At 44.5% G+C, this 17,033-nt stretch overlaps 1 protein-coding gene across 2 annotated transcripts; it reads right to left on the minus strand.

Annotated features, from left to right (window-relative positions):
* Nucleotides 1-700: 700 nt before the first annotated feature.
* Nucleotides 701-16,734, minus strand: abhd3 (abhydrolase domain containing 3, phospholipase). Of its 2 annotated transcripts, none has more exons than XM_061839372.1 (9): nt 16,493-16,734; nt 14,982-15,145; nt 12,504-12,686; nt 9,698-9,743; nt 5,683-5,795; nt 3,471-3,644; nt 3,049-3,097; nt 2,651-2,816; nt 701-1,599 (listed from the first exon to the last, which is right to left on the minus strand). In XM_061839372.1, the coding sequence occupies exons 1-9, from the start codon at nt 16,652-16,654 to the stop codon at nt 1,418-1,420; spliced, it is 1,239 nt and encodes a 412-aa protein (XP_061695356.1). In that variant the 5' UTR covers nt 16,655-16,734; the 3' UTR covers nt 701-1,417. The 2 variants fall into 2 exon arrangements, with proteins under 2 accessions (XP_061695356.1, XP_061695355.1); XM_061839371.1 differs by having other exon boundaries at nt 2,651-2,843.
* Between the last annotated feature and the right edge of the window lie 299 nt (nt 16,735-17,033).

Raw genomic sequence — 17,033 nt, forward strand, 5'->3', positions numbered from 1 at the left:
TCGTGTACTTTGGAGGGAAATTGGCCAATGACAGTTTCATGGACAAAAAAAAAATAATAATCATAGGGCGTTGCTGTAGATGATCACAACATATCGCTCCTGGCATCTCAAGGTGTTTGGTCACGCACAGCTTTCGTTTAGCATAGTGTCGCTACCTAGTGGTGAAGTTGGTGAATTATAGTTTAATGAACACTTTTCAGATAAAGAATTAGTCTTATTGGAAAAGAAAAATCATCTTAAATTGTTTTTTTTCACATGACGTACCAGACTTTCATCCAAAATAAAATGGAAAAAAAACTGCGTATTTTAAAATGTGTCAAATATCTGTACATTTCATTTTAATTGATTCATGGGCAATTTAATACATATATTCATAATAAATTGACTAGAAATCATTATTTTTTTTAATATTTTAAAGAATCTGATTTGATAAAACTCAAAATATATCAAATAAACTAAATAAATGAAAAAAAACTACTCTTCTTATTTATTATTTAAAGTGCACAATTTTTTTTCAAATGAATTTGCAATGTATTGATTAAATTATTTAGTGGAATCTGGTTAAAACATTGACTTCATTTAACAATTTAAAAAAACAAATACAACAAATACAATTATGATTAAAATTTAATATGTACTTTTTTCTAAATTAATCGAATGGTAATATATTGTAGATGATATATCATTTTTTAAAGCTTGTAACAAATTACAATGTACATTATCTGATTGTTTTATAATCAATAAACACGCACATTTTAATTAAATCATGGAAAATTTAATATATGGATTTATATTTTAATTTATTTTAGATTTTTTTTTGTGGCTATAGCTGTGTCAAAAAAAAACCTCAAATGCTGAAAAATCTTCATAATTAACCCCTTTTGACTTCTCCTTAAGAATACAGCGGACATATTTGTGCAAAAATATGTTGCGGACATGCACTTATAGAATTAAAGTCGCGTATTCAGTCATAAACAGAGCAATCTTGTCTTTTTAGCTTTAGCTTCTCGTTTGGGGACAAAAATCCCCGAAAAGGTCAAACTAAGTGCTGAAAAATGAAAGTGGCGACTTTAAAATAATCCACAGGGAGGAAAAATAAATCAAATTAATTTACTTCAATTCCCGAGGGCTAACATCCTACTGACTAATGCGAAAAAGGACGTATATTTGCGTTTTAACATTGTTTTTTTTGTTTTTTTCAATGTCACAAACGTGACGATCGTACGAGGAATAAATAAATGGAATGAGCGCAGCCAGTAGGACGTGCCCTTCACACCGGAGCAATGTTCTTCTTTTTCTGCTTGTGGAAAGAAATGGGATGGATCCCAAAAAAAAAAAAAAAAAGAAAAAAAAACAGGTCAATGGAAGGAAGGACGGCCAGGACGCAGCGGAGGACGAAAAGGGGGCGGGGCCGGTCTCAGGAGAGGTCTTTGAGGCGGCCCCCCTGCTCGATGACGGCCCGGGCGAACTGCCGGAAGACGCGGTCCATGTAGGTGCTCCGCCGCGGCCACAGGCCCTCCAGGAAGCCAATATGGCCGCCGTGGCAGGTAATGAGCATGGCCAGGTTGGGGTTTTGCTTCACCGCCTCCACGGGGATGGCTGACAAAAAAAAAAAAAAAAAAAAAAGCTGAATCAATCAGTTATTTATTTTCATGCGTGGCACTAAAGATCATTTACAAGAAATTGACCTTAAAAAAAAAATTAATTTGAAAAAAATTTCAATTTAGGATTGACCTAAAATAAAAAACAAGATATGCCGTAATTTCCAGCCTATAAGACGCGACTTTTTTCAACCCTGCGGTTTATGCGGTGATGCGGCTAATTTGTGCATTTTTTTCTAACAGCCGCAAAGGGGCATTCGAGCGGAAAAGGTAAGAGTCAGACCGGTGGAATGTATGTGGCGAGGAAGTGACTTTTTCCGGTCCGGCCCTGTTAGCGTTGCGCTAGCGTGTTACTGCCATGTCTCGGTGATTTTTACCAGTATGTCTTTTTTTAACCAGTCCTATTAGCCCAGCGCTAGCGTTAGCACAGCATTAGCTTTAGTGTTAGCGCAGCGCTAGCATTACTGCAGGGCTCAGGAACCTTTTTGAGGCAGAGGGCTACTTCGTGAGCACCGATCATATGAAGGGCTACGTGACCTGTTTGCGGCAAATTTCGGACTCAGTTCATTACACGTGCATAAAATATTTTTGTTTTAATTTGACATTACAGGTATTTTAAAATTTTAACTCACGTCAGCAAGTCAGATTCAGAATTTAAAGCACAAATAATAGTAACAATTTGTGGCCTATGGTATTTTTAGAACATACCTCGGGGGGGCCTTATATGGTCCTCGCGGGCTACCCTTCGCCCGCATTAGCGCGGCGGTGCCAGCGTTAAACTCTCTGTGTACCGTCTTTCTTTGTAAATATCTCGTGTTTCAAAGTGGGCACTTGCGGCTTTTACACAGCTGCGGCGTATGTATGTACCAAATGGTATTTCCTTTACAAATGTACTCGGTGAGGCTAGTAACCAGGTGGGCTCTGTAGGCCGGGAATTACGGTACATAGGAATATTGACCTTTTTGAAGAAATTAAACCTTGTAAAGATTAAAGAGCATTTTTTTTTTCATAAGAGCAAAATGAAAGCTTAAACGTTGCGGCCCCCTCACCGTGAGACGGGGAAAAGACGTCGTCGGCGGCGTTGAGGCACAGCATGGGCACCTGCACGGACTTTAGCCTGTGGACAGGGCTGGCGTCGTGGTAGTAGTCGTCGTTGGTCGCGTAGCCGAACATGATGGACGTGAACCTCTCGTCGAACTCTCGGATGGTCCTGGCCTGTGACGGCACGGCGTTAGCGAGCCACTTTTGTCGCAAAAAAAAAAAAAACAAACAACAACGACAAGTCGCCGTTTAGCTGACTTTGCGACCACTGCGCGCGGAAAAGTTAGCTAACCCGAGACCCCGGCTGTTTAGACGGAATCGCAACATGTGGAAAACGAGACTGGTAAATTCTGTCGTCTAAGGATCGGAAGCAACTTTTTCATGATGAGTGAGAATAATGGCTTACCTTCATCACGTGGTCGATGTCGTAACACTTTTCGAGCACTGGTCGATGTCTGGCGGGCAGATAAACAAAACACACGCAATATATATTATCGGAACTCGGATAATGGATGGATGGATATACATACAGTAGTCATCTATACCTCATAATATTTGAGATGATTTAGAATATCCCATTATTCTGCCATTATTACAATTTGAAATTAGTAGCGCATCATATATGACAAACTAATCGTGAAGTTTTAAGACCATTTGTGCACTTGCAGTCATAAATTTGAGTAAACGCGACAGGCAAAAAAAAAAAAAAAAATGTATCTGGCATTTCCATTTTAATCTCCGGACTGCAAAAGCCCCACCGGCTCCCCGTTACAGCATTAACGGCGAGCTCGCAGCCGCGCTAATCCCGCTTTGGCCCGGCCGGCTGACCTGTGCACCGAAGCTTGCAGGCAGCTGGTGAGGTAGGAATTGAAGAGGAAGCGGTCCAGCGGCTTCTCCAGCGACGCCGTGCACTCGAACACGTCCCAGCCCGCCGAGAACACCGCCACCCCTCTCAGGCAGGTCTCCTGGCCCTTGCGCCCCAAGTAGTTCGCCAGCATCATCCTGGAGGTACAATAATAAGAATAAAATTGGCATACGAAATGGTGTCACTAATCCGGCGTCAATCAAAATGAATTTATAAACAGTGGCCCATTTAAACCCTCAGTAGCTAAATATCCACAATAAAAACCGTATAAAAATACATTTTTAAAATAACTTTATCACTCCCACAACCTATGAACACATTCAAATGATTAGAACACACTCTTATCAAACACCTTACTGATAGTATTTTAAAACACAATTAAATTTTTTTGACAAGCTTCTCTGGTGACTTTTTATGTTAGCTATACGCTACAAGCTATTTATGCTAGCATTGAATGAATTTGCGAAGGCAGTCAAAACAGCGTTTTAATTTGAAATTTTCACGCTAATATTTACCATTAAAACACCAGATATATAAATTTAATGTGAAATTTGTTGTAACTAATTAGCATTGCTGAAACAAAAGCCTGGACCTTTGTTGACTTGGAATAGTAGGTAAATTAGCAGTTAGCGACATGCTAGAAAAAGCAAAGAAACAAACAAAAAAAGAGACCCTGAATTAAGATAATAAAACTTCGATAATTCATTGAGTTGTTGAGATGATACGTAAATAACCATGCGAGGGAGAATGTTTTAATATACTGCATCTACTCTGTGTTCATTTGCATTTTTTTTTTCAGGGGATCTGAGGTAAGTGGCCACTCCCCCCCCAAAAAAAAATTAACTGTACCAAATTCAGTTATTTATTTTCCCTTAAAATAGAAATGACGACGCAAAACGTCTTCTGTAAGCAAAACTACAAAGTTGGCAGTAATTACCTAGTACCTAGCGAAGTCATCGGGTCATTTCAGCATGGGCGGAGCTAATCGAGTGAGTGTGCGAAATCTCTCGGTCACCACCGAACAAAAACGTCACCAAAAATATAGAAGCCAACTGAATACCGATGATTTTGTCTCAATTTGCTCAACGTGAAAACTGGGACTGTTCCGTTGAAAAGTCAGCATTTCGTTGTATCAACGGCAGCGGGTGAACTGTAACTTCTGCCATCTCGTGGAAGAGCATTTGATTCTTATGCCTGTCACTATATTTCGCTGGCATGGATTGATGAATAAAGATGATTTGTAGTCAAATCAATCCAGTGGAAGTGGAGAGAACGGGTGGTTGTTGTTGTAGCCAGGCAATCGCATTGTTCAGTCGACTTCTAGTTCCCGGAAGGCAGCCACTTCCTTCGGGCGTTTCCACCGGTACATCACGGTTGACGATAGTATTGAGGACACGAGCCATTCAGTCATTGAGCGTGCGGTTTCGTAGTAATCTGGCTCTTGTGGCTCGCGGAAGATCGATTTCGGTTTTGTCCACCACGGGGGTAGGGTAGCCACCAAGGACGACTGCCGGTTTGTAGCCGCCCACTGCGTCTTCAACCGCCGTTCAATGGAGCCTATGTAGCCCGTCTCGGTAGGCTTGTTCGTCGATCACCGTGCCAGTGGGATGTCTTCGTCGGCGTCTTGACGGTATTTACGGAGGTCATGGCGAAGTAGACGCGGTTGAGGTGGTTCGTTGTGGGTAGCCGGCAGCGTGGCGGATACTGCCGGGCGAGTAGTTCGTTGTGTTCCTTAACCGGTAGCAGACGGTGGTGACTCTGAAGGCGGCGTTCTGCCGAGTCCGGAGCTTCTTCCGGTGCGATGGCTTGAGCCAGCGAGACCACACTGGACCGTCGTAGTTGGGGACGGACCTTCCGATGGTTTTGTACGTCACGGATCGCGGAACAGGTGGACTTTCATTGCACAAGCGCTGAGGAATCTAATGGAATCGGGGCTACGATTTGAGGGAAAAAAAACACTTGTACCTAGCTTGATTTCCCGCTCATATCTTTGACTTAGCCAAAGCGGATGCAGAGCGGGGCAACATTAATAAACGTAAAAGATCCGCATGCGCTGGATTTCTGTCATGTCTCTGTATTAACGTTAATCCCTTGATAATCCCCGCCCCGTCCGATCGCCGCTTTCAGTCACAGTCCTCAACATTCGCCGGCGGACAGAGCAAGTGGCTTCATTACCCGCCCATCGACACTCCCGCCGCCATGATGGGCGCCGTCTCGTAGCTCGTGTGGATGTGCTCGATGACGGTTTCCAGGTCCTCCGTGTTGGCGGCGCAGTAGGTCCGGGGTGTCTGGGATCCGACGGGAAGACAACGTCACTAAATTGACCAATCATTTGAAACGACATCAATGACAGAGAAATTTTGCATGCATCTATCTATCTATCTATCTATCTATCTATCTATCTATCTATCTATCTATCTATCTATCTATCTATCTATCTATCTATCTATCTATCTATCATCTATCTATCTATCTATCTATCTATCTATCTATCTATCTATCTATCTATCTGTCTATCTGTCTGTCTGTCTGTCTGTCTGTCTATCTGTCCCTTCCTGTCTCCCTCGCTAGCTATCTCTCGCTATCTATCTATCTATCTATCTATCTATCTATCTATCTATCTATCTATCTATCTATCTATCTATCTATCTATCTATCTATCTATCTATCTATCTACTATCTATCTATCTTCTATCTATCTGTCCCTTCCTGTCTCCCTCGCTCGATCTCTCGCTCTATCTTCTATCTATCTCTATCTATCTATATCTATCTATCTATCTATCTATCTATCTATCTACTATCTATCTATCATCTTCTATCTACTAGCTATCTATCTATCTATCTATTATCTATCTATCTATCTATCTATCTATCTATCTATCTATCTATCTATCTCTTCCTCTCCTCCCTCGCTCGCTCTCTCGATCTATCTATCTATCTCTATCTATCTATCTATCTATCTATCTATCTATCTATCTATCTATCTATCTATCTATCTATTCTGTCCGTCCGTCCGTCCGTCCTCCGTCCGTCCGTCCTCTCTCCCTCCCTCTCTCTCTCTCTCTCCTCTCTCTCTCTCTCTCTCTCTCTCTTTTTTATTACATGATCAGACCAAGTAAGGTTAAAAGGTAAGCCCTCCGAGTGATTTACCTTCTTGAATAATGTAAAGTATTTTGAAATTTAATACGCGGTGAGTTCAATTGCACGGCAGCACAGAGGAGGAAGGGGTTCTGACTTGTTTTTGTCTTTCATGTCGTCAAGTTGCTTTCCATCGTAAAACATTCATTCATGATCTTGCGCGGGCAGGACGCCCGTTTGTCCTCCTGACGCTGCTGCTGCTGCTGACTCGCCAGCTTCTCAGGGCCCTTCATTAAAATTCAAGTAGAAACTCGGGCTAACCGCGAAATTCTTGTTTACTTCTCCCCTTGTGCGCGTCCTCCGCAGACCGACTGAGTCCGAGTCTGTTTTGGTATTGGACTGAAAAAGCCACAATTAGCTTTGTTACCTTGGTAAATGCTTCTTCTAAATATTGTACAAGCCTCCCTTTTCTCATCAAAAGACAAAATTAAAAAGTTGCAAGTGCAACGCTGTTTTCCCCCACACGCTGGCATTTTAGGGTTAACTGCTGAGCCTTTTTGAGCTCTGTTGCTAAGCAAAACAGCAGCACCCACCGAGGCACGTTAACGGTCTCTCGACGCAGTACCGAAGATGATCTTGAAGTTGTTGCCATTCGTCGGCAGGTCATGCTAGTTCGCATGAGCGGTCCTGCTTTCGGCTAGTACTGGTCTGTGGACTCAAATGTGGTCGCCTTCAATTGTTTCGCAGTAATCATGTTGTGAGGTAATCAAGCTGAAATAAAATGCACCACCAGAGGGATACTCTAAAAACGATTTGCAATTTTAGTGCCCCCCATTGGTCTAGCGTACCTAGTTCCGAACAAATTTATAGCCCAAAATGGCTGACTTCCTGGGTCCTTGAGGCTTTTGGGTTTGTCCCTCCATGATTGGCATTCACATGCAATTTAACGCTGCGGAGAGAAACCGATATTGACAGTTAATTGCCGCTAGTGCATTGTAATGCAAAGGCTTCCGGGGGCCTTGAAATGGGCACCACTGGTATAGAGCTCGTGCACGTGACGTCACCATTTTCACGGCGCCATATTGATGGTCAAAAAGATCTGCTCGACATTGACCTGGAGCAGAATATACACAATGCCCGAGACTTGTTGTGCTGTTGGTTGTCACAACAGACGAGAAAAGATATTAAGAGATCATTCTATGGAATACCAGCTGAAAAGGCCAGAAAGGATTGATGGATTTCGGCAATTAAACGTGATTGATGGTGCCCAACCAAATACACACGACTGTGTAGCCATCACTTCACTTCAGGTAGGAAATTTTTCTTCTCAATCTCAAATTACCAAGAAGTATTTGTAATGCCAAGTTGGCTCATTTGAAAACAATTTACAAAAAAGAGAGGGAATCGTCTCCAACGTACACGGAAGCGTGTTGCGGCCACACATTAAACTTTGGTAAACCTCTCCCTGACAGACGTTTTTGTTTTTTTTAATATGCGTTGTTCTCAAATGAGCCCAATGCGTATTTAAAAAAAGAAAATAACCCGTCGGTCACAGTGATGTTTACGTAGGTTAACGTGTGGCCACAGCACGCTTCTGTGTACGGGGGCTGAAGCCTATCCCAGCAGTTTATTTTCTTTTTTTTAAGTATGCATTTGAGAACAATGCATATTTTCAAATAGAATATCTGTCACGGGGGTTTTACTGAAGTTTAACATGTGGCCGCAACACGCTTCGTGTACGGAGGAGCCAACTCCTTCTAATTTTTTGTAATTAAAATCTGAGTGGCTCCATCACTATGTGGGATTTATTCTTGATTGAGAACAGATCCAGCAAGGAAGTATCCGTATGTGTCCAGACTTTTGTACGCTTTCAAACTGTTCCGTGTAAATCTCGACGACTTGCTCACCAGATCCATGTGCTGATCCAGTTGTCCAAGACAAGCGGAAGCGGTTTAACAGTCCAATTTCTTATCGACTTCGGCATTAACTATGGGTCCTCTTTTCCAAGTGTCTCTCATTTTCCCACGTACCTTCGTTTATTATCACCTCCTAAATGTTTAACGGTACCGGACAAAACTCTGGGCGTGGTTTCGTGCCGTCTCCAACCGACTTCGCGTTGAAGAATCCTGTTAAACCGGCAATATGGCCAGTCACGTGACTTCGGCGACGTAGATGGACTAGCTCGACTGTATATAGTAAGGTCAAGCTAAAAGCCTGGCCCCGTTTAAACAATAAACAATGACGCGCGCGCTAGCACACAAAACGAACACAAGCGTGTTCAAATACTGAATTCTACTCGCAGAACGTGCCACAATTCCCAATTGAAACGAGGGACAAAGACCCCCACTCTGTCCCACTGATACAATGCCAAGTTTTCACACGATAAAATGGACTAAAGTTCATGAACCCTGTGACTTTTCATGCTAGTGTCTGGTAATTGCTCACGTCACCAAAAAGAATAGTGCTCCGACAAAGATCCTCGTGTTGGCTAAATACACGCTGCGAGGCGATAAGGTCGGGTGTCGGGACGGACCGTGCTCGGCCGCCTCACGTTTCTGAAGAGATTGCCGTTTAAAAAAGCAACACAAAATAAAGACACTTCGATATCGTGTAAAGGTATTTCTTGCCAGTAGAAAAACATTGACAACAGTATTAAAAAAAATGAGTGAAAAAGTTCAACTGTGGCTCCCGCTAATGCTAATCATAACAATTTAACATTGCGCCGAGAGCGGAGGAGGGGAGGAAACATGGCTGGTATGACTAATAATCCTGAAATTGCGTCCACTCCACGCTCATTTCTCCACTCTGGGGAAATAAAACTAAAGTAAAACCTTCAGAGAACAAATGGATGTCTTGGGTGCACTCATGCTAGTTAGCATGAGTAGCCATCATACTTTCAGCTACATGCTATTGAATTGATTCGTGTAATTAATTGAGAATTACTTGTAATTGTTTGCGTGTCACTCTGAATTCTTTTTCGTCTGCACTGGCCTCACTACAAAAGGACTCGGAGTGGGGTCGGTTCTTGCTCGCCAAACTGACGTTTCCTGAGATTTGCGACTGTAACGTGATAATGCTTTGAATTTAAATTGTTTTGGTCTTGGATTCTTACCAGCAGAGTTTCCCCCGACACGCCCCTGTTGTTGAAAACCACGGCTCTGAAACATTAAAAAAAAATAAATAAATAAACAGACAAGTGAAATACTAATAAAACAAAAAATAAAACTAATAAAATAAGTTGTTGATCCAACTTTTGATATTACTGTGTAATAGCAATCTTCTCTAAGCTCAACGGAATCATTGGAGAGTATGTTTAATGTAATCTTCAACTTCATGTAATAACATTTTCATGCAATCATGCGCTCTTACATAATGTGTCCCCTTCAACATATGTAGCTCAATCAGGCTTTGTCGGTGTATACCTCTTAGAATGTTATTTCCTTTTAATCAATGTGTTTGCTGTATTAAAAAATACATATTTACATACATATTTTATGCTTATTAATAGAAACTTTGCTCGCATGCTTCCCTGCTAAAAATTTCCTATAGAAATTTTATAGAAATCTATAAAATTGGTACAGAACAACTTGGCTGTGGTTTTCTATAGTATTTCTACAGAACAATAGAATTTCTATAGAAATATAGAATGTCTGTAGAAATTCTATAGGACTTGGGTCCCAAAGTTCTATAGTTCTTTAGAAATGTTCTTTAGAAAATTTTTAGCAGGGTTGTACGGTGGACATGTATGGAAGTAAATTAATGCCACCAGGATTTAAATTTGAAATGCCACAGAAAACAGGATTTGAATTTGAAATGTAAAGTGATCGCATTTTCAATAGTTGTAGTTCAGTGTAACTTTTCAATATTAACAATTCACCTTCGCTGTCCAAAATTCAGCGCCTGTGCCACCGGGCAGGTTTACCTCAGGTCAGAACCGAACAGCCAGCCAATCGCAGTTACGCTTTCTTCGTATGTGACGTCACGTGACTCAGAAAGCCTAACTGCGATTGGCTGGCTGTTCGGTACTGACCTGCAGTAACCCTGCCTGGTGGCACAGACGGTGAATTTTGCACGGTGAATTGTAGCAGCTATTGAAAATGTGATCACTTTACATTGCAAATTAAAATTCTGATTTCTGTCCCATTTCAAATTCAAATCCTGGTGGCACTAATTTACTTCCATACACATTTAGCATCAGCGTCATCCTCGACCACAGTCATCTATTATGTGAAGGACCTGCGGAAAGTAACTCGGGAGCAGGGGTGGGGGCTAGTAGACAAGAGCAAAGAGGGGGGGTGAGCGTGGTGGTGGTGGTGGGGGGTAGCTTTTAAAAAAAAAAAAAAAAACATACTGCAGCATCCACTCTGAAGCTGCTCCGGGCTTAGCTGCAAAGCTTGTGGCAGGATAAGCTGCAAGTCATTAAGCAAAACACACACACACACACACACGGGGGGAGCGGGGGGGGGGGGGGAGGGGTGGGCAAGATGCTGAGTTCACCGAGCTTCCCAAATCTGGCAAAATCAGCTCTTAGCGCACAGGGATCAGTGACTTGTGCTCCGACACCTAAAATAACTCGGCACAGGGGGATCCTGCAAAATAGCTGGCACAGGTGATCTTGCAAAAAAAAAAAAAAAAAAGCTGCTTTTACACACAACCGAGCAAGGCAGGAGAATGTGATTGTGACACACACACACACACACACACAAATCTTACATTACAGCTCTGTGGAATCTGCTAATAAATCACTCAGGTCAATATCCCGCTTTGTACAAGTCAATTCAGGTTAAAAAAAAAAAAAAAAAGAGAGAGACATTTGGAACTTGGAGTAGTTTCAATGAGCGGGTCTGGTTTCGGACTTTTCTGTCGCCACGTAAGATCTCACCCATATGCAGTAATATCTTCTGTTATGGCTCTGATGTGGCAATTTTGCAGGCTCTCTGTGTAAAACTGGCCACGAAGTACGGATAGGTTTCCAATTACGCCATCTTCTGTGTCATAGTGGTCAAAGAACACAGGTCTGAAGTTTTTTTGATAGCGTTAATTCATCCGATTGGTCTAAGGGTGGCGTAGTTGGAAACCGAGCAATAGAATGAGATCAACAGCCTGCTTTGCTGGGTTCGTTATAAAATGTTGAAATGGAGAAATGGCGGGTCTTCTGTTAGGAAAATCTCTCTGCTTAGTTCTGTTAATTTTCCAGGGTCTCTGCGTGAAAGACGCCATCCATCCATCCATCCATTCTCTACCGCTTCTCCGGGTCGGGTTTCGGGAGGAATCGCTTCAGCAGGGATACCCAGACTTCCCTTTACCCGGCCACTTCTTCCAGCTCTTCCGGAGGGATCCAGAGGCGTTCTCAGGCCAGCCGAGAGACATAGTCTCTCCGGCGTGTCCTGGGTCGTCCCCGGAGTCTCTTTCCAGTGGGACGTGCCCAGAACACCTCATCAGGGAGCCGTCCGGGAGGCATGCGGATCAGATGCCCCAACCACCTCATCTGGCTCCTCTCAATGCGGAGGAGCAGCGGCTCGACACCGAGCCCCTCCCGGATGACCGAGCTTCTCACCCGTTCTCTAAGGGAGAGTCCGGACACCCTGCGGGGGAAACTCATTTCGGCCGTTTATATCCGGGATCTTGTTCTTCGGTCACGACCCACAGCTCGTGCCCAGAGGTGAGTGTAGGAACGTAGATCGACTGGTAAATTCAGCACTTTGCTTTTCGACTGAGCTCCCTCTTTACCACAACGGACCGATACAAAGTCTGCATCACTGAAAGACGCCACTGAAAAATTAATTCAGCTTTACCGTGGACAGAACATTTGCATCGTAAATAAATAAACATGGCGCACCAGGCGTAGCGAGCCTACTTTTTTTTTTTTTTACATTAAGTGCACTTCCTTCTTGTAAAACCGGGCCAAGACCACCCACCTGTAGCCCAGATCCCGGCTCTGCTCGACCATATGCAGGATGTAAGACTCTCGGCTGGTGCCGGTCAGCCCCGGCAGGAGGAGGATGGTGGGTCTGGAGGCCGGGTCGGGATGAGCCAGGCTGTCGTCGTTGTCAAACCAATCCAAAGAGATCTGTCCTCCGTCAGCCGCCTTAATAAGCTCGCTGCAGAGAGAGGTGCAACGCATCAGTCAGGGGGGTGGGAACGTGGATTTTGATGGCCCACGTCCTTTGCCTGCTTCACCTTGTGCTTCCTACACTAAGTCTTTCATAAGAGGCATTTTGTTTGCATTTCGTTCTCGAAAGTCTTTGTTCTTGAACATATCGGTTTTCGAACGGAAATCGGTACTCGAACGCCGCCGAAAAATCCCGGACATAACATAACGCGCGGCCTGATCAGCTGACCCACGACGCGCTTTGTTATTGTAAATTCGAACGCACTGTGAAAAAACCCGGAAATAACAACGTTATTGTGTGTAACGCAGCCTCTGTACGCAGACGTGTCCCGGTAGCCACATTTGTAATGGGAAATATCGATTCGGTTTTTGAACAAATCGGTTCTCGAACTACCTTCTGGAACGGATTGTGGTCGAGAACCGAAGCTGTACTGTACAGTGAACACCCATCTATTTGTGGCACACTAGTATTAAAAAGAAGACGTTCATTACACTTCCGTACCGCTTTTCATGATACTCAAAGACTTCACAAGATCACATCGTTCATTTACTACACAGCCAAAACCTTGGTGGTAAGCTACTCGTGTAACCAAATTTGCTCTGCGGGGGGCAGCCTAACAGAATCGTGGCTGCAATTCTGCGCCTACGGCCCTGCCGACGACCACTTCTACATGCGTCTGTGTTTCATCTTTAAAAGCGAACGATTACTTGGGCGTAGTGATCGCAGTGCCGCCAAATGAAGGAATTAAACGAGGGAGCAGAACCTTTGCCGACATCTGGCTCATTTCCCCAGCGATCATACAGTCACTAGTGTGCTTTGTAAAATATCAAAGCGGGAAGGAAAACACTGCGCCAGCGGATCCTTATATGCTCCATCAAACTCCGGTCCACGTTGGCCCGAGTACATTGCACCTTGAGCACGGGGGAGCATGAAATTACAGAAGCTCTGTGAAATTTGCACCGGGCCTACGAGGTGGGAGCAGAAGCGGGGAGGGTGCTCATCCTCAGCGTTGTTTCACCTGCACTGCCAAAGACAAAAACTTCGGTCAGTCTTTGTCCTTGGTAATGTCATTATGAGGGAGTTTTTAAAGTAAGGGAGATTGGGGGGGAGGGGGGGGGTGCTGCGCTATTTCGACACATTACTCCAGCAAATTAGGTTGTCACCTTTAATAACAGCACTAGGATGGAAACGCTGTGAATTAATACGGCAAGTGAGGATACTGCAATGGGTTTATAAATCATCCATCCATCCACTTTCTATCGTTTCACCGGGTCGGGTCACAGGGGGAGTAACTTCAGTAGGGGTCCCCAAACTTCCCTTTCCCCAGTCACTTCTTTGAGCTCTTACGGAGGGATCCCGAGGGGTTCCCAGGCCAGCCGAGAGACACGGTCTCTCCAGCGTGTCTCGGGGTCTCTTTTCGGTTGGACGTGCCCAGAACACCTCACCAGGGAGGCGTCCGGGAGGCATCCGAATCAGATGCCCCAACCACCTCATCTGGCTCCTCTCAATGCGGAGGAGCAGTGGTTCGACATTGAGCCTCTCCCGGATAACTGAGATTCTCACCCGTTCTCTAAGGGAGAGCCCGGACACCCTGCGGGGGAAACAAATTTCGCCCGCTCGTATCCGGGATCTTGTTCTTTCGGTTATAACCCACAGCTCATGCTCATAAGTGAGAGTAGGAACGTAGATCGACTGGTAAATTGAGAGTTTTGCCTTTCGACTTAGCTCCTTCTTTAACACAACGGACTGATACAAACTCCGGATGACTGCAGACGCTGCACCAATCCATCTGTCGATCTCCTGCTCCATTCTTCACTCACTCGTGAACAAGACCCCAAGATACTTGAACTTCTCCACTTGGGGCCTGAGTTTACAAATCATTTGAACAAAACTACAAGATGAATCACAAGAATCTAATCAATACACCCTATGTTGTATTTTCCATTTCATTTTTAAAACGGTTCAACCGTGATGTAGCGTGGCGTTTAGTCATGGATATGTAAATTTTGTTCTTTCTCATCATTGCAGTTTTATTTCATCCTGACATTGGGATGCATTTTTTTCCACATTGTCAGCGAATGCTGCACAGAGTAGCGGCACAAACGGGCTCTTTTCTCCTGCGAGCTTTGCCGCGTTGCTTAAGAGCAACCCTCAGATTAGTTGTGAAACAGTTGAATAAGGAGAGATTGCCTCTCAGGGTAACACAGCTCCACTCTGTTCCGTCTCGACAGAAAATCTGTGATCCGCATCTTGTGCTAGATTCGACGCTGGCCCGGGACTCACTTCCTGTAGGTCACGCCGGGCTTGGCGGTGACAAAGGGTCTGAGCAGAGTCTGGATGCGGCTCTCCCAGCACCAGAAGGTGGGGTAGTAGGTCTCCGACACGATGGGACATTGCTCGCGTAGGAACTGGTAGAACTTCTTGCCCCCGGAGATGAGCTGCGGCTTCTGCGAAAAAAAAAACAAAACAAAAAACAGTGTTCTGTACTGCTGTTCGTAGTCATGTAAAATATGATGTTTTGTCTATCTGTCTTGTAGCTACGATACATTACAATATGCTACTTTATACTAGCTAGCTATCTATGGAAGTAAGTTAGTGCCACCAGGATTTGAATTTGACATGTAGACTGATCACATTTTCAATAGTTGCTACAATTCGCTGTCTGAAATTCAACGGCCTCCAATTCGGTGTCTAAAATTCAACCGTCTGTGCCACCGGGCAGGGTTACTTCAGGTCAGAACCGAACAGGCAGCCAATCCAGTTACGCTTTCTTAGTATGTGACGTCACGTGACTAAGAAAGCGTAACTGCGATTGGCCGGCTGTTTAGTTCAAAAAGTTTTCTGTGGTTTATAGTCATCATTATGTAATATAATATTATCATATATGTAATAATAAATGAACCTCTCTCTCATTCTATATATAAATATGCACACATTCATCCATTTTCTTTGCCGCTTATCCTCACAAGGGTCACGGGGAGTGCTGGAGCCTATCCCAGCTGTCAAGGGGCAGGAGGCGGGGTACAGGCTGAACTTGTCGCCAGCCAATCGCACGGCACACAGAGACAAACAGTTGCACTCATAATCACACCTAGGGACAATTTAGAGTGTCCAATTAATGTTGCATGTTTGCGGGATGTGGGAGGAAACAGGAGTGCCCGGAGAAAACTCACGCAGGCACGGGGAGAACATGCAAACTCCACACAGGCGGGGCGGGATTGAACCCGGGACCTCAGAGCTGTGAGGCCAACGCTTTTCCATCTGATCCACCGTGCCGCCCTATATATATTAAATGTGAAGAAAATGAAATCTGATCACTATTTGGAACTAGTACACGACTGTATTTTAAAAAGTAAGCAACTGTTGAAGGTGGTGTAACAAGTGTGAGAAACAATAACACATTTTTAATAATAATAGGTAAACACTGCATTGTAGAGGGAGGGAAACAATTAATACAGTTCAGCGTAATAAATGAGAAAGAACGAGCCCACTAGAGGGCGCGCTTGAACACTTTTAGCTTTCCAGTATTGAGACATCCGCTGAACTGTAACTGCCTTCACATAAATTGCATGAATGCGTGCGCGTTTACAGACGTGGGTGTCTACCATCTATCTACCATCTTTGTCACGGATGTTAGGGATGAGCAGAGCTCCGGTGACGATAAACGGGCTCCCCTCGTGCATGTGGGCAACGATGGCGTAAAAATGCAGCGAATTCGTCGAGCGTTCTTCCGACCACACGGAAGTGGCGGACAAGCATCCCACTCGCGATTCATATCAAATTTCATCATTTACCTTTGCCACCGAGATGAGGTAGTAGCAGGTGTACGCGGCGCTGAAGCCCAGCACCAGAGACAGTCCCACTCCCGAGCCCAGCAGACCAACTTTCACTTGGTTTTCCAGATAATGAGACAGGTCCCGCGTCAAAACGTCCAAATTGAGCTCGGGCGAGATCATTGCAAAGGGCAGCGGCCGGATCGCCGGTCAGACCACGGTCAATGCGCGCGCGCGTGTGCTGCCTGGCACTGAAGGAGACAGTCAAGGGGACCAGATGAGGGTGGAGGGTGCGGGGGAGGAGGGGGAGGAGGAGAGAGGGAGGGAGTCGGGGGGGGGGGGGGTTTGAGAGCACGGAGTGAGTGCCGGGTTGCGTGTGCAAAACTCACCAGGCGGTCGCGCTGTTTGACCTGGAAAACGTCGACCCCACGATGCCCCTGCAGTCTTCCGTCCTTTTTCTCCAGTTCTTTGTCCAATGTAAGATAAAAACCTCCAAACATAGACTCCGTCATTTTTTAGACAATATCGAAAATTGCAAAATCACAGTACCTACCTACCTCGA

This window comes from Syngnathoides biaculeatus, chromosome 13 (assembly GCF_019802595.1).
Source record: "Syngnathoides biaculeatus isolate LvHL_M chromosome 13, ASM1980259v1, whole genome shotgun sequence".
Taxonomy (NCBI): Eukaryota; Metazoa; Chordata; class Actinopteri; order Syngnathiformes; family Syngnathidae; genus Syngnathoides; species Syngnathoides biaculeatus.